Genomic DNA, 19,176 nt, shown 5'->3' with positions numbered 1-19,176 from the left:
GGGAAACCCACAAGCAGGACTCAGTACAAGAGCACTCTCCCTTCCCTTGTGGTCCTAAGCTATTTAAGGCTTTATAGGTCAAAACCAGCACTTTGAATTGGGCCCAGAAACTAATCGGCAGCCCATGCAATCAAGCCAGAATTGGTGTTATAATGCTCAAACAGCAACCTGGCTGCTGAATGTTGTACCAGCTGAAGTTTCCAAACCGTCTTCAGAAGCTGCCCCATGTATAATGTGTTGTAGTAATCTAACCTAGAGGTTACTAGAGCATAGACAACAGAATTTAGGCTACCCCTGTCCAGATAGGGGTGCAGCTGTGCTACCAAGCTGGTGGAGGGCACTCCGCACCACCAAGGCTACCTGATCCGCAAGCGACAGCAATGAATCCAGAAGTACCCCCAAGTTATATACCTGCCCCTTCAGAGGGTATGTAGCTACGTCAAGATCATGCCACTTCCCATCCATTTGGTCTAGGGAAATGCCCACTAACAGTGCCTCAGTCTTATCTGAATCAAGGCAAGACCACAGTCCAGCACATCCACATATACAGGTGTAAGAAGTAGAGTTTTGTTTGACAATATACTTCAAAGCATCAGGTGACCCCACTCAACAATTTCATGTAGATGTTAAGCAGCATGGGGGATAAAATTGAACTCTGAGGAACCCTCCATGGGGCTGAAGAGCACTCCCCAAATATCATCCTCTGGAAATGATAATCAAAGTAGAACCAGAACCACTGCAAAGTAGTGCCACCAACTCAGGCAGCTGCTCCAGAAGGTTACCATGGTTGATGGTATTGAAAGCAACTGAGAGGTCAAGGAGAAATTAACAGGGACACCGTCTCTCTCTTGCCAGAGATAATAATCAAAAAGGGTGACCAAGTCGTTTCTTTGCCAAAACCCTGATTGAACTGGATCTAGAAAATCAGTTTCCTCCCAAAGTGCCTGGATCAGGTCTGTGACCACCTGCTCAATAACCTTAACCAAGAAAGGGAGAGTGGCAACTGGTCAGTAATGACTTAAGATTTTACCATGGCAGGGACCACCCCCTTTTGCAAGGAGCCATTAATCACCTCTCTGGCCCAGGCAGCTCCTACTTTTTTATCAGCCAAGAGGGACAAGGGTCCAGAGTGCAAGTGGTCACCCTGATGGATCCACACACCTTGTCCAGATCCTTGAGCCTTACCAAATGAAACACATGAAACACATTCAACACAACAAGAGTAGACTGTACTCTGGGCACCTCTTGAGATTTATCTGTTCTAACAGCGGAGTCAATTGATTTTATCCTCAAAATGCTTTGCAAACAAGTCACAGTGAGCTACTGTCAGTTCTGCTACTTCCTTTGGGCCAGACTGTACTATCTGGAAAAGCTCTGCCAGATGGCATAGTGAGGATGCAGTGGAGGCAACAGTAGATGACTTCTTTGCTGCCTTCACTACTGCTGTTAGGCTAGATGATGAGCCCTCACCAGTGTTTTCTTCCACTTGCGTTCAAGCCATCTCCCAGCTTGTTTCATTGCCCTGAGCTCCGAGGTATAACTTGAGACTCTTCAATTAGAAATAATTTGAGGCTCAGATGGGACGGAAAGGAATTTGGAATTGACATTGCTTTCAGGTATTTGCCTCATGCATTCAACAGCTCTCTGTGTGCAGTAGATATTTGTTCACATTTCTATCTGAGTGGGTAGTTTATGCAAGTCTCTGACTCAGCAGCAGTCAATAAGCTTGTTCTTTGTTCCCAAATCATAGCATCTGACTGAGACTTACCCAGCGTTTCTAATCTTCCAACAGGGACCTTCAGCCAGGGCAGAAGTATCTTATTCACATGTGGACCTTGAGTGGCCTCAGTGCAGAAGACCATCCCACTGAGAGCTTTGCTACTGCACCCGTCTACGTGTGGACACGTGAGTTTGATAGAAAATTTCTCGACTTGCTTCTTGCCTCCCCACCTTTATTGCCCACTAACCAACTTTTTAAAAGCACTTTTTCCCCTGTGGTGAATCGTACTTGGCCTGAGCATTAGCTTCAGAGTTGGAGCGCAAAATGCTTAAGGGAGAGTCAGGTACAAGAGTCCTATTTAACAACAAACTCCTATAAGGCTATGTACCATACTACTTTTCATTAATATATGTTCAGAATAACTGAAAAGCTCTTTTCCGTGTGTGTATATGTCCATTTTATATTTAATGTTGCACAACTGCAACTATCAAACTTTTTTTGCTAGATTTCTGAAGCACTTTAAGGAGGTACCTGCTAAATTTGGAAACTTCCTTTTGCAAGTGCAACTAGCAGTTCTATGGTAGAGGTTCCCTGCAGAGCTGTTACAGGCATCCTTTGGATAGTGCCTATGACAGTCCCTCCTTTGTCCCCATGTCTCTGAACAGTTTCTCTTTCTTCTGTGGGAATGCAATGCCTGTTTCTTGGTAGAATCCCAGTGGCCAAATAACAACTGAGCCACCCAGAGGCTTGCAGCAGCCTAAGAGGGCACCTTTGTTTAACCATCTGAGAAAGCATGGTGGAAAGAGAACAGTTATGCCTCCAAGGGCTCCCTGCCCCTTGTTTCAACTGCCCAGTGGATGAGAAGAGTAAAGGGCAATTGAAAGGATTTCCACATTGATCTTCCTCCTTCTCCCTGAACAGGACCTCTTCCTCCTAGAAACCTCACGGCATCCAGAGTCACAGCCACCTCTGTTCAGATGGTCTGGGAACAGCCCCTGGTTGGCACGGTGGAAGGTTACATAATCAATGTCACCACCAGTCAAAGTGTGAAGAGCCGCTATGTGCCCAATGGGAAGCTGTCTTCCTACACAGTGCGTGACCTGAACCCAGGTCAAAGATATCGCTTATCAGTGATGGCTGTTCAAAACACAGATCAAGGACAAGTAACTAGCGAGCCTGCCCACCTGTACATTACGGCCTGTAAGTCCAGCTTCCCATTTCCTATGTTCATAGCTTCCTGCAAGCCTTTTGTTTCTTTTGTAATATGACATTATGTGGGCCCTAGCCTCTTAGGATGTCAGCATGTATATTCAACATATCATGAGAGAGAGAGAGAGAGAGAGAGAGAGAGAGAGAGAGAGAGAGAGAGAGAGAGAGATCCATCTACAGTCATACCTCGGGATGAATACGCTTCAGCTTAAATATTTTCGGGTTGTGCTCCGTGGCGACCCGGAAGTAACAGAGTGCATTGCTTCTGGGTTTCGCCGCATGCGCAGACGCACAAAATGACGTCACATGCATGCGCGAAAGTGGCGAAATGCGCAGACACACAGTCGCGTTTTATGTTCACTTCAGGATGTGAACGGGCTCCAAAACGGATCCCGTTCACATCCAGAGGTACCACTGTACAGCAAAAGATAGTGTTGGCCCATAGTGATTCTCTGTGATGAGGAATTTTCTAAGCGAGAGCAGAGAATACCCATTTTACATGCTGCTGCCCTGGGGATATATGAATGAGCAAGAAACAAGTAATTACAAAATTAGAAAGGTTCTCTTTAACACCCCCCTTGCTTTTGCTCATTTAGAATTTAATATCCTTGCAGATATTAAGAGAGCAAGTAAATTGTGGTTTTTCAACAACAGAATCAGCCAAGGAAGAGGGCTGAATCCAATTAGAATTGTGACCTTCGGAGGACTTAACCCATTCCCACAGTACTGTGCTGTCTGCTATTTTGTTGGTGTGGGAGCAGGGTCATTGAGAAATAAAACTACCACCACCACCGCACCAAAGCCTAATCACACCCACTGCTGTAAATATTTTTAAGGGAGTAGGAGATCCAGCTGGAGAGGGGTCTCCAAGGCAGATCTTATTATGTGGGCAGGTTCAAGTGTAAAGAGGCAGTCCCTGAGGTACTTGAGTCCTAAGCCATTTAGGGCTTTATAGGTCAATAGGTAAAGGTAAAGGGACCCCTGACCATTAGGTCCAGTCATGGCCGACTCTGGGGTTGCGGTGCTCATCTCGCTTTACTGGCTGAGGGAGCCGGCGTACAGCTTCCGGGTCATGTGGCCAGCATGACTAAGCCGTTTCTGGCGAACCAGAACAGCGCACAGAAACGCCGTTTAGCTTTGCTCCGGAGCGGTACCTATTTATCTACTTGCACTTTGACGTGCTTTCGAACTTCTAGGTTGGCAGGAGCAAGGACCGAGCAACGGGAGATAACCCCGTTGCGGGGATTTGAACCACTGACCTTCTGATCGGCAAGTCCTAGGCTCTGTGGTTTAACCCACAGCGCCACCCACATCCCTTATAGGTTAATAGACGTACCCTAAATTGTACCTGGAGAAGGAGTTGGTGTAGTTGTATTAAAGCTGGCATGATTCACTCAGTCCCAGTAAAACATAACCTTCTCTGGTCTGCAGTGCAGAAGGATGGCACCCCAGAAAGGCGCTGGAGCCAAACAGGGCATCCCCGTGTGCTGAGAAACCGGGTCCCCCCGGCATTCCTGCCAGAACTGCGTCTGCTTGCTGATCACAATGCCCCTGAGGAACCCTCACAAGCACCTAGGTAAAGAATGGGCCTCAGTTGCCATGCAAAATGAAACAGATTACACCTTGCGACTCATGAGATGCTGAAATCTGAGTATGTCAGTTCAGCTGACACTGTATGGGAACGTCCAAGTGTTTTTCTTTTTAAAGGTTTACAGAGCTAGTGGATGGCAGAGGGAGGATCACCACTAAATTCAGCAACTTGCCCAGTAGATCTGTCACTGTGAGAACACGTAAGTGCCTACTTGTATTCTTTGTCTCCTAGCGGCAAAGAATATTCTTTGTCTCCTCCCTACTTGTATTCTTTGTCTCCTAGCGGCGCACTAATCCTCAGGCTAAGGTATTGTTGGCTTCCTTTTCTAGAACCTGAGGCTCCCATGAAAGTGGAAGAAAATGGGGAGGAATCAACCAAACAGGTCAGCCAGGCACTGCATCTATCAGAACCTGAGAACAGCAAGAGGGAAAGTAAGTTTAAAGAGATAACGAGCATCTCTGGAATAATCCAGAAGTCAAAGATGGTACAAGGCCACACAAATAAAATGCACAAATAAAATATAAGTCTGCTAAAAATGAAAATACACTTAAAAGCCTGGGATAGCATCTTTGCCTGGCACCAAAAGAATAACAATGTATGCAACAGGGGAATTCCACAAATGGGTTGCCATCCACCTTCCATTGGAGAAACACCTCAAGGAACAGGCACTTTAGGGGAGAAATAGATTTGTTGTGATAATAATTAGGATTACTCTCTTGTTCTAAAGAAATAGTAATTGCTGGATGAGCCCAGCTAGAGATAGAACTTCTCTCCTTTTTATTATTTGTCATATACTCTCACTGCTACTTAAACCACCCGTCAGTCTAGTCTAGTGTTCTTTGATAGGATCTCACTGCTGTGAATTGAACAGTGGACCATGAGCTAACTACTACTCAATCCAAATATATATATATTGTCTAGAACATTTTTGTAGGCATAACACTAAGGAGGTTAAAGGAGGCTATCTTGCTGCTGTATGTGTAATCCTGAGCAATATGCACAGGGATTGAGTATTGGTCTCTGTATATACCCTGATGGGATGTCATGTGGACCATTAACTACACTAACAAATCGAACAAAAAATGGGCCATGTCTGATCAGTAGTGACGTTCACAGGGATATAGAAAGGAACAGCAAGATAAAATTATGCATAGCCTGTTAAACAGTAATAAGCTTCTGTTTTAATAGAGACACATGTAAGGATGTGCACATGTATTTGTCATTAACAATAAAGTGCACTTCTTGAATACTGTTTTTTTCTGCAAGAAAATTGTTTTGGGTGACAAGTTATCTCGGGGACACTTCACAGACAGTCCTAAGTTTTATAGCTGGAGCAAGGGGAGAATCTTTCCAGTAACTAAGAACTAGGGATTGCTCCTTATGATGTGTACGTTACATTGCACTTTTCACCTCTAGGAAATAGGTTTTATATTGTTTAAAAAAACCACAATAGAAGAGTGTGTGCGCGCAAAAGACTTTTTACTTTCTCACACACTTTTTTTTACTCCTGCTTTTTTCCAATCAGCATGTGGGCAAACTAGTCATATACAAGGTTGTTCTCTGGCTTGGTGGACTAACTCATGATCCCAGCTTGGGCACTTGCATGGTTGGCTACAGTAAACGATTGCAGCTGACAATTCCCACCCTCACCTAAAGATTTGACATAATAATGAACCATCCGAGGAGTTTCCCAGCCCCTGCAGGATCCCATGGCTCATTCCTGCACACAGGACAGACATACTTGCAAGTAACTGTGAAGAAAGCTGAGCAACTTGCCTTTGATTCACCTACTCTCAAATCTGAATGCTAGCTCCCATTTTCCTTTCTAACATAAGTAAGACATAGTACTCTGCCTGTTGCCTGGAAGTACTATTCATGCATGCTTTAACTGTTGAGTGCAAATTCCAGGATATCTTCCTTTATGCAGCCATAAATTTTCCCTTTTTTGCTGGCCCATGTAGGACCAGCATGGATAGCTGGCTTGGGTGAATATCTGATGTTTCCTCCCTTTATGGTCTTGATTTATGAGCTACTACTAAAATGAGGCTGCATTTTTAAGCTGTATTTTAAGCCGTATTTTAATTGTTTGTTGTTGTTGTTCTCTATTATTTTTTATTGTAATTTATATTTGTAATTTATTTATTAATTGTAATTTATATTATATTTTGTGTTAGCTGCCCTGAGCCTGGCCCTGGCTGGGGAGGGCAGGGTATAAATATTATTATTATTATTATTATTATTATTATTATTATTATTATTATTATCCCTTTCCTCACCAGGTGGCAAGCAAAACTGTTCCATAAACTTCTGCCAAAATGGAGGGACCTGTGTTGCTGGCCCAGAGTCTTATCACTGCGATTGCAATCCTGGATTCAAGGGCAGACAATGTGAACTAGGTGAGTTAAGAACAACACAGGCTTCTCTGGACTCTTCTAACGGTATGATACTATGGGTGCTTCCAGATGTGGATGATTTTTAATTGTTTAGTCAATCTTGACCTTCCTCCTAAAGGAGCCCAGGGCATCAAAGGGTGAAGTGATAAAACAAGTGATAAAATAATACAATTAAAAATAGAAAAGTTAAAATTTTAAAAACAACTAAAAACATGTGAATATTAGTAGCACCCAGTTGTTCCTGCTCTACTGCAAGTAGAAGAGTCACTCTGATTCCAGGCTTTACACTCTGCAGCCAAGTGGGCAACCATCCCTTTTCCCAGTGTGTATGCAATACAAAGGCACTGTGGGTTGGTGGTTCCTGTATCTGGGAGACCGGCCAGTTGCCTATTCTGGATGGAGTTCTCTCAGAAAGAAGAGTTTTGGGGTGCTTCTGGGTCCATCTTTGTCTGGACGCTCTGGTTGCCTCAGTGGCTAGGAGTGCCTTTTACCAGCTACAGCCGGCATGACAGCTACAGCTGTTTGTGGACAGGGTTAGTCTGGCCACAGTAATTCATGCAATGGTAACATCAAGGCTCAATTATCACAATGCACTACCTTGGGCCTGTTCTGGAGGCTCTAGCTAGTGCAAAACGCTGCACCCAGGCTGTTGATAAAACACTTCGTGCAGTGCATAGTCAAACTACAGAGCTTGCTCCCCCTGGAGGCAGTGATGGCCACCAACTTGGATGGCTGTAAAAGAGAACTAGACAAATTCATGGAGGAGAGGGCTATCAGTGGCTACTAGGCAGGAGTGTCAGCTTGGCCCCCCTGCCGTGGGTGCCCAGGGCCGTGGGTGCCATGCAGCATGAATAACCCTGGCACCAAAATCTGTGGGTGCCCAGTCCCTTCATGGGGAATTTTGTGGGTGCTCAGGCACCCAGGGAGTTGGCACCTATGCTACTAGGTATGATGGCTATGCTGTACCTCCACAGCTAGAGGCAGCAATGGAACCAGTTGCTGGAAACCAAAGGATGGGAGAGTACTCTTATGCTCCCTGGTTTCTAGTTGGCTATTCTTATACTCTTTATGTTAATAAGGAGAGACCACTGCAAGCAGATAACTTCAGTGCTCAAAAGGTTGGGCTGGCTGTCCACAGGATACTGGGAACAGGTTCGAGGTTCGTTATTAATTTACAAGGCCCTTAGCAACTTGAGTGTAGGGTAACTCAGGGACTGCCTGATCCCTTAGATTCCTGCTTGATCACTGAGGTCTTTGAAGGGGTTGCTGTTAGTGGTCCCCTGTGGCTCAGATGCATAACTTGTATTTATAAGGAGCCATGTGTTCAGGATGGAGGGCCCAGTTTTATGGAGCTCCCTTTCAGTTTAGCTGAGAGGCCTCTTCCCTGTTGAACTTCTGGCGCTTACTGAAGACGTCAAGATTTTTTTGGGTATGGGAATACAGTGCTCTCTCCTTCCAAACTGTTGGTTTAATGGGTCTGCTTATCTCCCTTCACTCACCAGCACTTGGGACAGGAATGAATTTAGAAGGCATTGGTTCTAAGTCAACCTGCCTTTGAATAATAGGAACATTTAACAATGCTTAGAAATTGATCTTGAAATATCTCTCTGCTTATTATAGTCCTCCCTCCTTCTCTAACCATGCCAATTTCTCTCTTCAGCCTGCAAGAAGGTGCCTCAGTCTTGTACTCGGCTTTACTCAGAAACCAAATCCTTTCCAGTCTGGGAAGGAGGTGTCTGTCATTATCTGTAAGTACTGTCTCACAGAACATTAATTCAGAGATCAAATTAGCTCTCAGTCCCATTTTGATAGATGATAGGGCCTTGTACATTCCATTTTTGTTGTCCTGCTATTAATCCCCATACACAGGGGTAAAAGTACATGAACCTCTGAAAATACAAAGAATTCTGTGAATTAAATATTCCCTGTTCTATCAAAAAAATGGTTTCTAGGATCCTAGAGAGGAGGCAGGAATAAACGTGGACAGTAAGCCAACTGAAGTTTGTAGTGCAGACATACACAAATGGTTGCAGAATGTGATTGCTGTGCAGCTTCTAAGATGTGATAGATCATGAATGATGCAAATGGTGAGCAACTCAGGGAATGGTGAGGAACTCATAATTTGGCTGCCGGTGGTTTTGGAGGGGCGGGCACTTGGGGAAAGACAGGAACTTGAGGATATACAAATGTCCATTTAGTGCTGTAGGTTTCTCTGTCAAAGTAGGAATGTTGGTGGAAATTAGGGAGGTCCAAGCTATGTGAGAGGTTCACAACCAACATACTATTCAACAGTAGCCAAGCAGACTTTTCATCATTCCTACTCTTAACTTGCATTTGCTGTTGTGGTAGATACAAGAGGATCTACAAAGTGCACCAGGATGTCTGCTACAAGGAGAGCTGTGAGAGCACTGTTTCAAATAAGGCACACAGCAGGTAAAGGAATGTTGGTGGCTTTGTGGGAAGTCATAGCTGTGGGGGAAACCCTTGGAATGCAATAGCCAACTCCTGATTTCTGACATTACTGATGGTTTAGGTTAGCAGCAACCATCTAATCTTGATGTTAACTTATGGGTTGTTTAGACCGCTGGAGTGTTTAAACCTGTGATCATTTACTCAGTCAATATTATTGCTACTTTAATTCTGCTGCCATTGCCCAACATCCTGCTGGAGCAAAGTAGCATTCAGAACAAGCAGAGTATGTTTGAATGTTTTATAGATTTAACGTTCTCTTGTTTGTTTCAGAAAACAAAGTAACAGACACTGAAGCCATATAGTAAGTATCTTGGCAGGAAAATATAGGGAATGAGGGATCCATAAACCTCTGTGCTGGATAAACCACAGAACAGGGTTGAGGAATCTGTGGCTCTTCAGTAGCTGGCTACAACTCCCATCCCTGATGGGAGCTGAAGTCTTAACAATAGCTGAGGACCATAGCTTCACCAGCCCTGCTAGAGTTAGGGATCTTGTAAGGAACAAGTTATCTAGAAGCTCGCTGGGTGGGGCATATCCTTTATCCTGCTACTTGCAGCAAATTCCTTTTGAAAAGTTTTCACAGCTGAGGATGTTGTGGGTGTTCTCTAACTGCATCATAATGGTGAACAAATGCTTTATTTATTTAGATTGATTTGTTTATTTAAAGTATTCCAAGAGGCTCTCAAAGTAGCTTATGAAAGATTTGCCCCCATCATTCTTTATTTTTCCTTGGTGTCACCAGGCCACAGGCCTACTGAGGTGAGGAGGGCTGAGCAACTGGATCTTGCTCCATCTATGGTGGAGCAGTCTCTTTGCTGGCAGAAAACTTCAAAATATTGATGGGTAGGTAGCTTGCTACTAAAGGAAAAGTGGCAGTGATTATTGACTACCACAGAAGATTTCATGAAAGGTGTAAGTGAGACAAAGAAAACAGCACCCTGATCTTTTATTCCAGGCAGATGCTGGGCGTCTTTAGTACCAGAAGGCTCAGACATGACAAAGTGACAATCTCAGAAAATTTCAGAGAACACCTCGAGAGTGTTTATACATATCTGACACTTAAGCCTGACCTTTCTACATTACAAAGATAATTGTCAACCAGTTTTCTGCCTACTTCCCTACGCATGCTGAGGAATGAAACGTCAGAAGCAGCCTTTAGCGTTCTTTGATTCTGCTCATTGAAAGCAGTATTTCTTTCAAAGCTCTTTCAGTGTGACTGTGTCTCTCTACCCTCGATAAAAAATTTCATTAATGGATCCCAAAGCTATACCAACAGAATTCCTCACCAGGATTCTTCTTGCTGTGGGAATATCAAGGATCTGCTCACCAGTGGAACTTTGACATTTTACTAAAGAGTTCAGTGTAAATATGAATAAGGAGTAAATCTGCTTGTTAACTTTTTAACACAAGTGAAATAAACTTTTTAGTAGTGAAATGGAGGAAGAAAAGAATCTTTGTACCTGTGTTTTATGCATGCACACATAATCTAAATGTTAGCTGTCGTGTTTTATTTTTCCTTTGTAGGTTCCAGAACACTCAACATTTCTTCTAACTGGATTGGAAAAAAGGAGAGACCCTCCAGCAAGATCTATGAACTTTTCTTCCTTTGCCTTGTTCAGGAGGTGTTCACCAAATAGCCATATACCTCTCTCTTTGGCAGGATTATAAGGGTCCGCTTACCTTTCTTCATAGCACCTGAATTTATACAAGATGAGTGACATGTTAGAAAAGTCTCTCTCAGGATTGAAGTCTATATGGGCCACTTGCCGCAAGGGCAGAGCCTAAAGTTTCACCAGTGATGGAGAAGCTGGTTATATAATCTGTGGCCACTGGACTACCTTAAAAGAAAAGCAAGCCCTGAAACAAATGTTCTGGATTATAACCAAAAGGAAAACCACCCTGGCATAAAATTGGATGGTCAAAGCTAATCACAAGTCTAAAACACTCCCATTTGCAAACAGTGTGTCTTTTAAAAAACACTAGGTTCTTTTCCTTTGTTTTTCCCTTTGCAAGATTAGTTAATGAAAAGCAACAAATCTGACAGCCAGCTACTGCTGTGCCTTTTTATTGCTAACAAATTACTAGCATTTCAAAAGTTATTCTAGAGGAGGGGGGAAAGGGCTGCAGAAGCTAGAAGTCTATATCCATTTTCAACAACAGATCAAACAGGCTTTTAGTTATTCAGCCTGTGGACATGCTTGTTCCATAAAGTTATTAGAAAATGCAATGCCTTAATAATTAAAAAAGTTGAAAACCCTTCTAACCACTCTATGAAGGGTAAATAGATTGCTTTCCTATTTAAGTCAGGATTGTGATGCCAGTGGAGGAAAAATAGCAGAGCATTTCTTCCTTCTTCCCAGATGTTCACTTGCTACAACTCCCAAGAATGGCCAGCTACTCAAGGAGCCTTACTATTTCCTAGATTTGCGAGTTTGTATGACTAAATATAAAATTGTGTTTAATATACATACACTGTATATTTTATAAATTAATACAGCCAGAGGTTCAATTACAGTTTACCTATTATTATTCCCATAAGTGCTGGTAGCTCTCTAGCAGCCCATTCGGCAATTGCAAAAAAGAAAAAAAAGGGGGGAAGCAGCCTTGTTCCCTAGAAAGCTAATCCTGGCAGCCTTTAAGTGTTGTAAATATAGTTTCTTCAGCAAAGGATAGCACTAACCATACCCAGCAGGAAAAGGCCCTTCCCACAGATATCACAAAAGGATAGCCTCTAGGAGAAGGGCTCACTGGAACCAATAAACATTTAGGTTTATTCCAATTATTTACATAAGTTTTGCAGCAGTATTAGCTAAAGAATCCACCTCCCCACAGAAACTGCATTTTTCACTACAAGCCTTCTCAAAAGGCATGGGCTGTAAGAGAAAATCATATACTTAATATGACTAATACAAGATCTCCAAACTCTCCCCATTGCAAATTGTAGCATTTCAGTTGGATGTTCTGTAATTTGCCGTTTTATGAAAAGAAATAGAAATCTGGATTTCTCATTCAGGGAAGGCTTCTTCAAGAGCAGTAGAAGAAAAGGAGAACTTTTAAGAAGGCCTAGCTTGTATAGATTGGCAAGAGTAGACACAACACCAAAGGACCACAGATTGCATTGTCGGAGTAGTGTTAAAACTACGTTTTAAGCTTTTCTAGAATTTTAAGCACTGATTTGTCTGAGCAGCCAATCATGTACTGCCACAATGAACCTAGGCATTGAGAAAATATGCATTTTCATGTTTCATTAGCAAGTAGAGAATTTATCATGCCCTCTGTTTCTGATGTTCAGGTTGTGAGCAGCTTATGTAGCCAAAACAGCACCAGGCTTGGGGGGGGGGACTTAATGGTTTGCAAAAGTACAAAAATAAAATCATATGGGGGGGATGACTAAAAATGGACAGAACCCCAAAACAGCCATGAGGCCACACAATGCTGATGGGAGGTGAGAATTGGAATGAAGAGGTGGAATACTGAACAGAAGCACTCCACCTGCTACAACGTTTTGTTTCCGGTCTTACTTACAAGCACTAAAATCCCAACTGCTTCAGTTTAATTGGCTTGAGGGTACATGGAGGCAATCTCACTGTTAAAAATACAGCTTCCAAGGTCCAAAAAAAGGGGGTGGGGGAGGAAAGGGGTAGTAATCCCATCAGCTAAATAGCGCATCTTTCCAGGCCCAGTAAATTGACAAAGATAGTGAGAGGTCTTCAAAGCCAGTTTCTTGTCTGCCGCACAGCAACACTGGTTTTCCCCCCAGGCACAGTCTAAAGTAGAACAGTCTGTATCAAGTCAGTATTTTATAGCCAGATTGAGGCATATATAATGCAGCAATAAACTAAAAAAGATTTTATTCTGTCAAAGTTATTTTGTTTTGCATTTTAGATTAAAATACAATTTATTTAAAAGCTAGTCTGCTTTCTTTAAGAATACGTGAGGATGCCAGTTGGCTACCAAAATCCTGTTCCTTTACCAACAATTTTAGCAGTTGTCAGCCACCAACAATCAGCAAAAGCTGTTCGCTATCCTGAGCATGAAATTTCTGCTTACAAACTGCACCTAGGCCCGCATTTCCTCTCCCATAAATCGTTATCTGTGTTTTGCTTCACAGAACCCACAACACCCACTTCTCTGTTCTGAGAACATCTGACTTTTTATTTCACAGCCTGCATTTCATCTTCCTTGACAACCCATCCCTAGCATTGCCTATTTCAAGTCCCTCAGAGAAAAACAAAATTGTTGCCATTCTTAAAAAGAAGTGCATTCTTATCATCTAGAGTAGAGGTGGGTAACCTGTGGCTCTTCACATGTTCTTGGACTTCCATAATCCATGACCTTGTTGGGTGGGGAGTTTGGAGAGACCCTGATGTAGAGGAATTCCTCAGTCCAACTTGAGAACTCCCACCTCAAGCTTACCCCACGATTCTCAGTGGTTCTAAAGGAACAAGCCAAAGTAATGACAGGAGATCACAAACATTTTGGGTTCCATTGCTTTTACACAGCTGCTGAGTAGACTTTACCCTTATTGACCACCACCTCTCATTTTTACACAACTGATGCATTTTCATTCCCCAATGTTCAAGCCAATGTTCTAGACTTGAACAGATTATACCAGTACCAAACTTCAGAGATTTTTAAATTTTATGTACTTAGTCTGAATCAGACCCTTCGCCATCACTCTCTGAATCGGAGAGATCGTTTTTCTCTGCCGCTTCTTCCTCTTTCCGCCTCCGTTCTTCTTCACGGGCCAGCAATTTCTTAAATATATTATACTCTTCCAATGAGGAACAGGCCATTTTTTCTATAAAGTCACTTTCAGAAGCTCTGATTATGCTTTTCAGTTTGGGGTTGACAACCTGGGTCTGTCCTTTCTTGTCAGGAGTTTGAAAGAGTCCCAACCGCTCCAAGAAAATAACCCGGTTTTTTATCTCAGCCAGTGATGCTTGGAACAAACCAGAATTCACGATTTCTCTGTGTTTAATCCCCATCCTGAAATAAGCAAACTGAGAAAAAGAAGAAGGAATCAAACCTTGAATAAGATATTATCAATATTCAATGCTAGACTGTGAACCAAGGGCTGGAAAGGGTTTATTATTTGGCTAAACGTGTTTTGGGATCTTTACCTTTGCTTCTCTACTGTGCCTCTTTTCCTGCCTTTATAGTCAAATCAAGGAGGTTACTAGTTCACTAACACCAGTGCCACTGGATTTCATGATGTTTCCCCCCTAAAACTGGAAAAACATCTGAAGTCCTTAAGAAGCAGTTGTGGCAACAAAGGTTAAGACAAGAGTAGCCATCCAGAGAAATTCCATACAAAACTAAGAGTGAGATACAGCACAGCATGGATGGGTGTGCGTCTGCAAAATGGTTTCCTCACTTCTTCCCCTTGCAGCCCAGCAACCCCTCCCAGATCTTGAGTGGGTCAAACAGATCCCAGGATGCATGGGAGCTGCAGGAGGAGGGGGAAACCTGAAATGCCATTGCACAAGCAGGCATATGTTGTGCAACAAACGACCATCACTTGATGTGACCCAAAGATATGAAGTCACAGCCTTTAATGCAATAAATTCAAAAGCATGTCCATTAGATAGCAGAGGAAAGTCAAATGTTACATTTCTCAGGGCCCACATGAGAGATTCTAGAAACAAATCAATGGAATGGGAGGCACAAAAGCAAAGTTTATTCTAGCTTCCATTATCTATATCAGTATTTGGAAGAGGGGAAAGAAAAGATCCTATTTTTAAAGCACATTCTAAAAAATGAGTTATATGGAAACTCCCTGCTAAAACGTATCTTTGGTCTTTGCAAGATCTGTGAGTGGGATCTACTGCGACTGGATCTTTACCAGCTAATCCACTCTGGGAATGTGCACTAACACTATATATTTGATATATAGAACCTGTCTATTATGAATTTCTGAAAATATAATGCAGCATACATTACCTGGAATTTGTATTCCACATCACCTAGCTCCTCCAGCAAAATATTTGGGCATGTTTGCAGAATTTTTGATATCTGCTGCACAGAGAAAAGGCATTTTTCTTTGAGGAGATTCTCTATGACCTCAATTCTCTTTTGTGGCAAGGTAAAAATTCTTGGGAAATGAACTGCCATATGGTTAAGGCCCACTGTTAAAATAAAGAGGAAAAAGACATAAACAATCATACCCTAGGCTTACTTTTTGGTTTGCTCCTCAGTACTCCCTGTGTACCTGTTATACATACAGCCACCCAGTCCTTCAGGCTAAAAATGTTTCCAGAGTATATGTCTGGCTCATTATTTATTGTGCAGAACTTTGTGCATTTGCATGTGTATGTACTGCAACTGCACAATGCTGGAATAAAGGAAACGCTGAGGAGCAAATGAAAAAAGAAATGAAACAATGATTAACAATACAGAAGGAATTCTTTAGACTGAGAAATACAACTTTTTCATATAAAACAAATTTGGAGGACTAGAAGAAAGCCTGAAAGGAAAAATTATGCTTTTACATCCTTTTCTAACCCAAGTTTTATCATGCAAGCACTTTTAAAATCTGCAATTCAGTTTCAAACTTTCCCTTTTCTGCTGTATTTGTAGCATCTGGGAGCACCTGGAGATGCAGATTTGCCCTTTACATTCCACCTACGATTGTGGGCCAAACTTTCACAGCTGGATCTAATCTTCTTTAAAAGACCATCTAAATCTGTGATGTATAAAGTGATCGATGAACATTTATTTCTATCAACATAATGGAGCCATGGTTCCTATCACTGCATGCGCAACTTAATTTGCACCCTTTCCTAGAGATCAGATTTTCTGTCATTTATTCCATATAATGCCCACCAGAAGAGTTAAAGATAATGCTTACAGGCCCCAAACAGGGTTACAAAAATCCAGTATGGCCCACAGCATACAATACGGTACAGATGTTCCACTCATTGCATAGCACAGAGAAAGCATTACCTTCCTTGAACGCCAGCCTCCTCAGCAGATCTGCACGGTCCTTTATATGCTTTGATGACATTCCCAGCAATTCAGGGCTCTTCTGTAAGACATTTAGTGTGGCGTCTGTGCTTAAACCCAGAAGAAGGAGCTCTGAAACTACAGCCAACCTGAGCTGAGGAGGTGCATATGGCTGCAAGCTGAACAAGTGTATTATCTGAGCAGGTCTTAGCCCCATGTCCAAGAATAGATCTGCCACCTTCCCCAGCTTCAGGAGATCTAAATCAGCTGGTCTCTCTGGCTCTACTTGGGAAGTAGCAAGAGTCTCTAGAAGCTTCTGAGAGGCTTCATTGGTGTCTGTTTTACAGCTTCCATGGGACACATTTGCTTCACTTTGTCCAGAAGAACTGGTGCCAGTCAATCTGCAGCCCAGGTGTTGAAGAGAGCATACAAGGGCAAGTGGTGATGCCTTCAGATAAGACAATTGGATAGAGTGACAGGCAAAGGGGACAAATTTGTGCTTCTGCAAGACCTAAAGGAACAGACAACAAATTTTAATATATTATAAATTACAGTCATACCTCGGGTTAAAGTTACTTCAGGTTGAGCATTTTTGGGTTGCACTCCGCGGCGACCCGGAAGTAATGGAACACGTTACTTCCGGTTTTCGCCGCTCGCTTCTGCACAGATGCTCAAAATGATGTCACGCATGCGCAGAAGCGGGTTACGTTCACTTCAGGATGCGAACCGGGCTCCGGAATGGATGCTGTTCGCATCCAGAGGTACCACTGTATTGTGTTGTTCAGAAAACTTTAGGCATCAGGGAACTTTAGGGGACCAAAGCATCCTTGCAAAAATGAAACCACACAGTCATTCTAACAAGTTTTTCAAGCCATCAGACTAGTAGTATGAGTCCATGGTGGTCATTTACTCTGTCAGTGTTTGTATTACAGTGATGCCCACAAGCACCATGAAGACAAATAATAATATTGATTTATAATCATAAAAGGGGTCATGGATTACTATATACAAAACTCAATCCGGTCTGGTATAAGTAACAAATACAATGAATCTTACACTGCTGATCCATCTCAGATCACTTGTTAGCCAACACTTGCAAAGCACCAGTTTCAAAGCAGCTCTCACTATCCCCTAAAGTAGTATGCTCTCAAAATCACAGTGCGGACTAAAAGTATTTTAATCCATTTACAACAATGTTAGCTGAAGATGGTTTAAAAAGGTAGTTTCCAACACCTCCAATTCCTACTTACAGACTGGCAATTCTAAACTATATTAACTACTGTATTGTTAAAGACATGGCAATTTTTTCCAAATTAACTATGGACATATATACCTGGGAGTAAGTCCTATTTTACTTGGTGGAACTTACTTCTACCAATTAAGTTTAGGATAGCCATTCACATACGAAACACTAAGCATACCTTAGGAGGGTATAACAGTGAAAACTAATCTATTACTTATCCATTTAAAAGCTTGTATGTCCCATCTTTTTTCACCAAGTTTACTTGGAAGCTTAAGCTTATAATAACATAAACATCAAATTTCAAACAACACAAACAAACCAAAACACACAACCAGAAAAGGAAAGGCGCTCTCTAAGTTGCCATTAATTGACTAGAAGCCCTTTCAGGCAAACTGTTCTCTCTTGCTGCCATCCTACCCCCACAGGTAACATGGGGGTACCAATACCAACTTACTATACACCCTTGTTGCAATGATTCAGTGATTAAAGTGCTGTTATTTACTTCAGGGGTGGGAAACCATTGTTCCCCCCAGACGTTGCTGGACTACAATTCCTATCATATTTGCTGCATATTTTGGGATCTCTGCTGGGGTTCTCTCACCAAACAGTACTTGCCCCAAACCTGGATCTTTGCATCCAAGAAATTATTCTTTTATGCACTTTCCCCCCTTCTTTACTTGCCAATCAACATTTAGCTGTTCTTATTTTATCTGTAAGCCACCTTGAGTCTCTGTCAGAGGAAAGGCGGTATACAATAAGCAAATGTATAATAAAAAAAATAATAATAATTCTAAAGAGGCGACCGGAAAGAGAAGTGGGCAAAGCGCCACGGACTCTAATGAGAGCCGTGCCAGAAAAGCCTCTGCAAGGGCAGGAACGAGCGAGGCTGCAGGCAGAAGAACACGCGTGTATCTCGCGTGTCGGCCTGCTACCACGAACGCGAGGCTCAACGCGCAGAGGTAACGCTTGGGCTCCACTCCGTCTAGGCTGTCTCCCACCGTGAAGCTGGGAGTCTCTCGCACATCCGCCACGGGGCAGCGAAGAAGCTGGTGCTGGTGGGCCTGGGTTTCTCGGTAGGGCTCGTCGCCTCGGGGCCAGATCTCTACCGGCCCAGCCAAGCCCTGCCGCCAAGACTCCTCCCTACCTGCGCGCAGAAGCGCCCCAGCTGCGCGCCCCTCATCTTGCGAAGTTTCCTCTCCGGCGCGAGGCTCTCAGAGGAGGAAGGTGTTCGGGCAAACGCCTCCCCCCTCGGAAACGGAAGCTGAAGGGAGAGTTCCGCCGCACGGTTGAGGGCTGGGCGACCTCCCTAGGCCCTTCCCGTGCAGGAGAAAGCTGGCTGCGTTTAGGCCGATCGATGCGGAGGGCAATTGAGCTTGGGATTTAGTCTGCTATTCTCCCGTAAAGAGTCGCTTCAGATGACATTTTTAAAGTCACACCCTTAAGAGTTGAGTGCTCGGGGTGGGGGGTGGGGAATCTGTAATGCGCACACCTGTCCCACTCAAAATAATGTAGCTAGACGCGTCCAGGAGATGGGTTTTGACCCCGGCCCTTGTTTATCAAAACAATGTTCGCTTGGAGGCAAACAGGGGATTATTCACACCCC

The 19,176-nt window shown here is 43.1% G+C and overlaps 2 protein-coding genes across 3 annotated transcripts in view; one reads left to right on the top strand and one right to left on the bottom strand.

The window, feature by feature from the left end:
* Positions 1-13,293, top strand: part of SNED1 (sushi, nidogen and EGF like domains 1) — a 70,755-nt gene extending 57,462 nt beyond the window's left edge. Inside the window, exons 24-33 of the mRNA XM_053389932.1 lie at positions 1,793-1,905; positions 2,642-2,920; positions 4,361-4,505; positions 4,637-4,719; positions 4,850-4,951; positions 6,800-6,916; positions 8,574-8,661; positions 9,263-9,346; positions 9,656-9,686; positions 10,910-13,293. Of these exons, the coding sequence (XP_053245907.1) occupies positions 1,793-1,905; positions 2,642-2,920; positions 4,361-4,505; positions 4,637-4,719; positions 4,850-4,951; positions 6,800-6,916; positions 8,574-8,661; positions 9,263-9,346; positions 9,656-9,677 (1,033 nt within the window). The 3' untranslated portion in view covers positions 9,678-9,686; positions 10,910-13,293. The remainder of the gene's footprint in view (positions 1-1,792; positions 1,906-2,641; positions 2,921-4,360; positions 4,506-4,636; positions 4,720-4,849; positions 4,952-6,799; positions 6,917-8,573; positions 8,662-9,262; positions 9,347-9,655; positions 9,687-10,909) is intronic.
* Positions 13,294-14,004: 711 nt separating this feature from the next.
* MTERF4 (mitochondrial transcription termination factor 4) lies at positions 14,005-18,832 on the bottom strand. Of its 2 annotated transcripts, none has more exons than XM_053389933.1 (4): positions 18,718-18,832; positions 16,331-16,841; positions 15,329-15,513; positions 14,005-14,388 (listed from the first exon to the last, which is right to left on the bottom strand). In XM_053389933.1, the coding sequence occupies exons 1-4, from the start codon at positions 18,751-18,753 to the stop codon at positions 14,035-14,037; spliced, it is 1,086 nt and encodes a 361-aa protein (XP_053245908.1). In that variant the 5' UTR covers positions 18,754-18,832; the 3' UTR covers positions 14,005-14,034. The 2 variants fall into 2 exon arrangements, with proteins under 2 accessions (XP_053245908.1, XP_053245909.1); XM_053389934.1 differs by lacking the exon at positions 18,718-18,832 and adding an exon at positions 18,572-18,711.
* Between the last annotated feature and the right edge of the window lie 344 nt (positions 18,833-19,176).

This window comes from Podarcis raffonei, chromosome 5, assembly GCF_027172205.1.
Source record: "Podarcis raffonei isolate rPodRaf1 chromosome 5, rPodRaf1.pri, whole genome shotgun sequence".
Lineage (NCBI taxonomy): Eukaryota > Metazoa > Chordata > Lepidosauria > Squamata > Lacertidae > Podarcis > Podarcis raffonei.
This window is presented reverse-complemented; position numbering and strand designations above follow the sequence as displayed.